At 38.9% G+C, this 8,555-nt stretch overlaps 1 protein-coding gene across 21 annotated transcripts in view; it reads right to left on the bottom strand.

Annotated features, from left to right (window-relative positions):
* Positions 1–8,555, bottom strand: part of kcnma1a (potassium large conductance calcium-activated channel, subfamily M, alpha member 1a) — a 128,746-nt gene that overhangs the window by 36,711 nt on the left and 83,480 nt on the right. For 8 of the 21 annotated variants that reach the window (XM_020603214.1, XM_020603215.1, XM_020603193.1 and 5 more), the window contains 4 exons: positions 7,664–7,750; positions 7,488–7,564; positions 6,168–6,176; positions 2,466–2,639 (listed from right to left, as the gene is read on the bottom strand). In XM_020603214.1, coding sequence (XP_020458870.1) covers positions 2,466–2,639; positions 6,168–6,176; positions 7,488–7,564; positions 7,664–7,750 — 347 coding nt within the window. The remainder of the gene's footprint in view (positions 1–2,465; positions 2,640–6,167; positions 6,177–7,487; positions 7,565–7,663; positions 7,751–8,555) is intronic. The other 13 variants (XM_020603203.1, XM_020603204.1, XM_020603207.1 and 10 more) reach the window with 3 other exon arrangements.

The following is an 8,555-nucleotide window of genomic DNA, read 5'->3' as shown; positions in this document are numbered from 1 at the left end:
ACGGCATAGGATAAAGATAGGGGGGCGGGGGGGGGATCAAGCTTGCCTGGTGGACAGGAGCTGTCAGGGCAAGTCTGGTGACAGACCAGCAGGGCTGGGAAAATGAAAATGCAAACATAATTTCCATGTCAGGATAGATAAGGTCCCCAGCAATGAGATGCAGATGCACACACATGCACAGACATCAAGACAGAAGTGCATGTTGTTACATACACACACAAACATGTACACATCCACGCACACACAGTCCACAGTCCAGAAGGTCAGGGACTAGCTGAAAGCACCTCCTTGGCCCTGGGTCCACAACCCTAGTCCAGAGCCCAGCTTTACAGACGTTACACTCTGTCCATTTTATAAAACCCTAACACAGCTAACTGTGATAGTGGTCACATCACAAAGACACACCATATGTAGTTAATATATAGGGGAAACAACCCAATTTAGTCAAACTCCTCAAAACAACTTCTGAGGTTATGTTTTATCCCAAGTAACATAAGACTGCCTTCATTCAGTTAGCTAATTTGTCTACAGTTTGCCGTTTGTATACATGGGTTTCATCTATTTAATCAAATCGCCAAAGTGCATTAAAATGGCTACTACAATACTGCATCAGTAAAGTCCATAAATCAACACAGAGGTTTAAGCTTATGCCGCGATCAAAGAGGTTTTTGTGTATTTGTTTGATCTAAAGTGCCATCCAAGAAATCAATTATCCAAGTACTTGGGCTAGAAAAGTCTGGTTCAGATGTACAAGAACATGAAGTCATCGAGGATAAAGATGTCTTATCCTCTAAGTCTGGTGGAAAAAACAAAAGAAACGGGGAAAGGAAATACACCAATCCCTGACTGACAAGGCCCAGTGCACTCCTTGACTAAACTCACTTGGCTCAGATGAAGTCAGAGTTAAAAAGGCAAAGAAATCCAAGACAGAGGAGGCTTTCCTGAAATCCTACAGGGGGCTGAGGGAGAAGTGAGATCAGTAACCATGTAATGGCCAGTAATTGGTAGCGAGGGACATCAGAGCAGGCCAAACTACAAGAGGCCAAACCAAACTCATCATGGCACGTGTGACACTAATCTAGGCTGAGTCAGCAGATGGTACGAGAATATAGAGAAGGAAATCAGATCTGTACGTCTGAACCCAAGGCTTTGATAGCTAGGCCTATTGCTGCCATGTCTAATTGACAAAGAATTTAATACTTCCCATCCACTCATAAGGAAAATGGAAAGGAGGGGTATCTTCATGAGCTTTAGTCCTCTTTCCTGTTCCTTACCAAGCCAACAGCACATTTTTGTTGTTCTCAATGTGGCGTTTTATCTCTCCTCTCCTCCTGCCTCCTTTTCCCTCATATATTTTCTTGTCCTCTTCCACCATTTTATTTTTCTCCTATCCTACTATACAGTACGTATGTGTCATAAAGTGTAGACTGCAGGAGAGAAATACTACTTATGTATCACTGTTTCAAACAATCGTGATCAGAAGCTGATCAGAAGATTGAGTCTGTCTGTCCAAATAAATGTGGGCAAATTTGCATATGCTCCTCTAATAACTGCCTAAGAGTCACATTTCAATTGCTCGAGATATTAATAGTTACTTTTCTCAACAAGTGTCATCAGAAAACAAATTTATATATTTTATTATCTCTGCTATTATTATCTCAGTTATAAGGTTTGGCAAGACTGTTAGAAACATGATTTCAGATGTGATTTTCTCTTATCTTTGGGATTCAAGTGAAGGTAAAAACGTTCTCATTAAGGTTAAGTCAAAGGTAAAAAAAAAACAAAAAAAAAAAACATGAAATAAAGGCAAAGTTGCTTTAACTGAAAACTGTATAAACTAAAAACAATGTTAACCTTAGGTTCATAAAGGCATTCAAAGTAAAAATAAAGACATTATTTAACAAACATCATTAAAATGAATGTTCTGTTTTGTTGGATACACAAACATCTTACCTTAAACAGTTAAAAACACATCAACACCAATGCTCCAATAGTGATATTATCATCAGACATCTGCATGACTGATGCAGCATGCGGTAGTCACGCGTCTAACATCTACAGTACTGTACAGGACAGCAGCACCACAGAGCCACACCACCAATTACCCACCACACACATTACACAGATGAAATAAAACTTATAGTGTCAGATGGAAATTATTAATAACTAAAAATAATCAGGAAAATTTAACCAAGATAAAAAAAAGAAGAAAATCAGGACATTTAAAGTAAAAGTTCAGATAGATAAAAATAAATTAAACAAAAATAACAAAATAAAAAAACACTAAATAAAAGTGATAAACACACATAAGCCACAGCAACAAAAACTATGGAGACGGTAAACAGATCACACCACGTAGACAACATTAGATGCACACGTACACATATGGTACCTTTGCGTGGCACAATACACACTTAGCACACACCACAGACATGTAACAGCATGTGTTGGGCGGTGTAACTTACAGGCACGTAAAGTGGTTGCGCAATCATGAACAGAGACAGAGGAAAGTGGGTAGGCCCTCTGAAGGGTGTCCATGTTACTATGTACACTGCCTGACATGCAAGAGCAGTCTTGCTCTGAACTGCCGCAATCAAAACAACATGCCAGTTTCATTCGTTTGTAGATGGACATCTTGGCTACAGTCATGTTTTGGGATGAGAGGAGAGGAAAAGCAGCAGGTTAATGGCAAAAGGAGAAAAATTCATCCATGGGAAGTTGGAATGTAACTTCATCAAAAAAGTGCAAGCCTTAGCCAGCTGCTCCCACAGACTTGAGTCCCAAATTTAATGAATGACCTAGAAACACAGAGATTTATTAAAATTTAAGGAAGGCAATTCATTAAATGATTTTCTTTTTTAATATTATTTTCATGTTAGACAAAGGGTCACTAAAATTTGGACAAGTTGTTGATCCAATAATAATAACAGTATGACATATTTATTTTGACAAACTCTTGAGAGCTCAAGCTGTGTGCTAAGGCTGTAACAGGTCAAAAGGCAAAATTATAACAGTGGGAAAGGAGGGTGAGGAGGAAGGGGAGAAGGAGGAAGGCATTCAGGGGACAGAGGCATGAGCAATGTCTTCAGCAGCAAACCTCATACAACGTTTCATACATTTGTACTTCCTCTATCCATTTGGCTAAAGGAGTGGATCACGTACCTGTATCCCATCATGCAGCTGTAGCGGATCTGTCCAAGGCATCACACTATTTAAATGGCTAGACTAGCTATTTCATGCCATAGTCAAACCTGCAGTTTCACTGCATCACTCCCCAAGGGAAGCTTCACTGTCTGTGTGCATATACAGCACTGTATAATACCTGATTAAGTGCCCTACAGGAATATTTGTAATTTCTTGTTGTCAAAAGTGAGCCTGACTTGGACTGGTATGGCCTGTGGCTTATGCCAGTTAATGGTAGCAAACTTTAAATTAGCTTTAGCTAAATTACTAAGTCATTCTTCTAACTTACTAACATTTTCAGTTATTTGATACATGTATTAAACACATCTAAACATAATGTTTAGGTCAAAGTTTTAATTCTGACTGGTTCAGAAGCACAAACTGAGATTTAACTCATATTCTCCATATGTCTGACTTAAGAATCTGGGCCAAGACTGTTTCTTGATTTAGTGTCCCCATACAATAAATGGGGATAAAAATTGACAGTAGCGAAGTAGTAATAGTTTCTCCATCATTTCAAAATCCTCACTCACTGAACAAAGTACAAGGAATACGCAAAACACAATTACATTTCAACATCTGAATTATCATACATTTTTTGTTTCCCAAATTTCACATATAATGTTGAAACAATAGTCGCTCAAGGGCTCCAGGACAAAATGACATTTATTACTAGCTACCTATAAGTGGACCAGTTACTGTACCTTTAAACACCAATGACATACTGGCTGTTTATCAGTATTTTTTACAAAACTGGACATTTGGAAACTACTGTGGATTCCCTCGTTCAGGTGAGATTGGCTATGAAAGAAGTCTTACACAACATACTGTGTAAGTTCTTAACTACTAGCCAGCCTGAAGCCATAATTGTGTAGAACATCTATTTTCTGTGTATGTGTGTGTGAAGCCCTGAACCCTTGGGGGAAGTGGGAGTGAAAGTCCCCAGAGTAGCATCTCTAGATTGCTCTGGGCAGAGACAGTCCCTGGTCCCCATTCTCTCACTGCCAAGGTGCAAACAGACAGCAGGCTAATACTGTCTGGCACCTTTATAGAGACACTTTTCAGCCTCTTTGACTCTGAGTCACATCAGAAAATAAGATCCTTGAATGAAGCAATATGTTTCACCTTCTGGCCAAGGAAAGAATGGGAAACGCAGATCATAACCCATGGGATGAAAGCATCAGGGACTGGTGTAACCTGTGGCATGCACATATGCCATATAAGCATGTAATCAAGCATGCAGAAAATGTAGTTTTGATCTCAGCAACAAGGAGAGGTACAGCGATAACTGTTCACAGTAATTAAACAGTTTTAAGGGCATGGCAGACAGGTGCAGCAAGGATATTAAGTTCATGCTCAAATTTCTTAACTTCAGAGATTTTGCTTGCGCATTTGGATCACAGTATACATATATTACAATGTAGATTACGGACACATGGAAGGGAAGCAATGGCAAACATATATACAGACACACATACACAGACACACTGACAATGTCTTCGACTTCGGACTTCACAAATTCTCAGATTCTGGCCTAGGATTTAAAGGTGTCCATTTCAGGACATTCCTAATTGAATATTCAACATGATGGCTGCCCTGATAATCTGTCTGCATGGGTGTGATCAGTCACCATCTCCTATAATCAACCAAGGCACAACATACTCAAACAGAAGCTATCAGGGTGCTGAATGTTGAAGGCAAAGGATGTCCCAAAGAGATCACCTTTGCGATATATCCCCCCTCAAAGCTTCCTTATTCAGCAAGTGTGCAAGGAAAATGATACAGCTGGCTCAGGAGATAAACTTTTAAACAATAAAGTGCACAGTATCTTACTGCAATGGATGTGTAACAGAGCGCATAAGACAAATACTTTTTTTCTTTTTTTACAGCCCTCAACAAAACCTACTGCACCATATCACGTAAACAGGAAACCCAAAAGACTAAAACATGGCAAAACAAAATCTGTGTGATGAATTTGTCAAACTGTAAATTCAGTTTGTAATTAAAATTACTACCCAATACAAAGAAATGTGCACATTTGGTCCTTGCATTTTTGCTGAACAGGATTCAGGGGATTTGGGTTTCCTCTACAGACGTCACCATTAAAGTATTGTATTACTGGACATGACTCTGACACAGCACCACCTTCTAGTGGCAATCTAATGCTATGACAATTAATATTGTGCATTGCTAGTGGACTTTTCACCCAGTGCAGTTTAAAAAAAGAGGGTCTAACAACTGTCCAGATTTGAAGAAAAAAAAAACTGGTGCAGTGACATTTGAATTCTGAGAGAAACTGATGCTCTCTGAAACATCAGGCCAAACTGGGCCAGGACCCAGAGTTTAGAAAGGGGCTGAGATCACAGAGACGTGATGTGAAGGGGAGAGCAGATTGTTTTGATTCTGTTTTGGCAACCTTAACTGGTTGAGGGTTTGAAAAGCTTCCCACAACGACATTATTGTTAAACTACTTCCACACACAAAATGCCCTTTAACAGAAAGCACATCAAATTAAATCTCTGTGGTTCTTGTTAATTTCTTCCCCTTTTGTTAGCTCCTCTAAATCTTTGATTACTATACGGCATCTCAGATTTTTATTACATTCCTTTTGTACTTTCTTGGAGTGTGACATTATAAGGGAGTTAATCATGGGTAATGACATATGACTTATGGCAGATCAGCTTCCAAAACCCAGCTTGGATTGATGATCACATTGGATAAAGTCACACTCTACTTAACTGTCATTTCCAGCTAGTCAGAGCTTTAACTGACTGGGCCAATTAGGAGGAGGCCTGATGCTGGTGCGAGTTTGATTTCTGCAGTTTTGGGTTTGTTCTGGTCTGAGCACAGTGTAGAAATGAGAGGTGAGGAGAAGGATGCAGAAGCTACACTGGTACATGCAACATAGATACAGTGTACTTTTTGTTGAAGAGGAAAAACACTTGGACTCTAGGTAATAGGACACCCATTTTCATTTTACTCACAATAAATCACTACCAGTGAGTAGTTAAAATAAAGTGGTGTTTTCCAATGGCAGCAGGGAAGGAAATACATCAAAAGTGTGTCACTGGTCATAAAGAAACATGGGAAAAACAACAGAAGAGAACAAAACATGAGGACAGATTTCCATTGCAGTAATGGAACTGTCATCTTTTTAAATGCAACTCTCTTGTTGGAAACAGTTGTAATGAGATAAAACATAATGCCACGTCCATCACCAGAGTTAGGAGGCATGAAGATATTAAGAACAGGAGTTAAACAGTTTATCTACTGTGAAACTAGAGTGTGAAATGTTGATTTTTTGCAGTTGGCAGAGCAAAGAATTGCCTGAATAATTGAGATGACACAGACAAAAGAAATGAAATGGTGGGTATCTATTATTTTAAAACCAGGTTTTGTCACTAGACCTCCATTGTTCTGCAGAAACTAGTAAATACACACCAGTGAGTCACGCTGCTGCAATGGGTGACGTGGTTCTTCCTCACAAAAAACACGAAGTCTGTCTATATTCAAAAAAGAGCTCAGAAGGCTAAGAACAGCCATTACTTTTTAGGATAATCACCTTTATTAAATAATGTTACATACAAGGAATTTGTGTCCGGTAAAGAACCGAGGCAGCCATCTGCAGCTTTGATGGGTCTCATTTTCTATGAGGAAGACACACATTTCATCCAAATTGTTGGGATAACCAAAAAATAAAAACCATGGGCTTTATCCTTCAAAAATCCTGGTAAAGGTGGCTGGTTTTGATGCTCTCAAAAGTTCTCATTGACATCTTGTATCTAAAAACAAACAATATATAAATATAAATCTTACTATAGATTTTTTTTTCTTGCCTGTATAGCTGTCAAATCAAACTAAAATTTTGACCACTGTAACTTTCTCACAGGTTTTTACGTAAATTTCATTCCCTACATGTTCTCATTTTGTGCAGATAAACCAGTGATTTGATTGTTAAACCAAAAAGAAAATTTGCTCAAAGATGACCACACCTATATTTTGAATAAATAAATAAATCAAAACAAATACTGACTGATGACAACATCACAACGGATGTTAATGATGCTCAAATGGGACCCATATTGTATTAAACAAGGGTATTATGATGTGACAACATGCAGTATATTATTTTTAAAAACACAATGTCATAGTACAGAAGAACAATGACACCTTGATAGGTATGTTATTAGGATACAAACTAGTAAAACCTGAAGTATAATGAGAGAAAGTGACTCACAGGTCTGGGAGAGAGTGGAAGGGAAGAAGTGGTATCAGTGGGGCAAAATAAAGGCACAGCTACTCACGTCGTTTACAGCCACACTTCTTGATCCGCTTAGGGTCTGTGATGTCATCATGACAAGCTTTGCAGTAGAAAAATGCTCTAAAAGTCATCCAGTAAAATTGTTTAGCACTTACAATAATCCATAACTGCGCTTTTACATAATGAGTGACCAGTTGTTCATCATGATGGCCAGGTTACCTCTTTACTTCTTTGGCATCACTGGCAATAAAGAATCCCAGTGTTCCCTCCTGCATCTTGACATGGTTGCCTGGGTTGATGAGGATGCTGAGTAATCAGAGAAATAGACACATCATGCTCATTAACGTCTGGACAACACTCAACTCATTCACATGACATGCTAATCAAGAGGAATGGTACACACACACTTTGATTGTGCCTATCTGGACAGGGTTTTTCATCACTCTCAACACACAATCCCTGGTAAAGGACAGAGTTTGGTTCACTCTGTTGTGTTCTGTGTGTTACCATAAACACACTTGATCCTGTGATTTTGGGCAATTTGTTAATGTGATACTCACATGAATGGACAGAATATACAGTACAGCTCGACTGCAAATTGAATTTTAATTCTTTTCTTTAGATATAGAGGTACAAGTAGACAAAAGCGGAACGAGTTAAAAATACGGCCATGAAGTGGCTTTAGTCTCAGTGCTCAAATACAGTCATCAAGTCAGAACAAATGTTATGATGGCCACAGAGACATGGCTGACGTACAGAGAAAGTGGAGTACTGTAAGTGTTGTTATTTCAGTTAGTACTGACAGTGAGACGCAAGGGAATGAACAGCTCTTTTTCTTGTCCAGACACTAGGCTGATTCTACTCAGTGAGTCTACTACAGTCTATGGGATTGTTCCAGGAAAAATAAAATTGGAGTAAAGCAAAAGGTGCATTAAGTCCCCTAAAAATTAGTAGTGACTCTGCTCTATTAAATTATAGTGTTGCACAATAAGCAACTGGCTGTATCATTCCCCATTAATTAGACTGACACAAAAAGTAGACAACACACACATATATTGTATGCTCACACACCCACACACCCACACACACACACACACACACACACACACAC

This window comes from Monopterus albus, unplaced genomic scaffold, assembly GCF_001952655.1.
Source record: "Monopterus albus unplaced genomic scaffold, M_albus_1.0 scaffold60.1, whole genome shotgun sequence".
NCBI classification, from domain to species: domain Eukaryota; kingdom Metazoa; phylum Chordata; class Actinopteri; order Synbranchiformes; family Synbranchidae; genus Monopterus; species Monopterus albus.
This window is presented reverse-complemented; position numbering and strand designations above follow the sequence as displayed.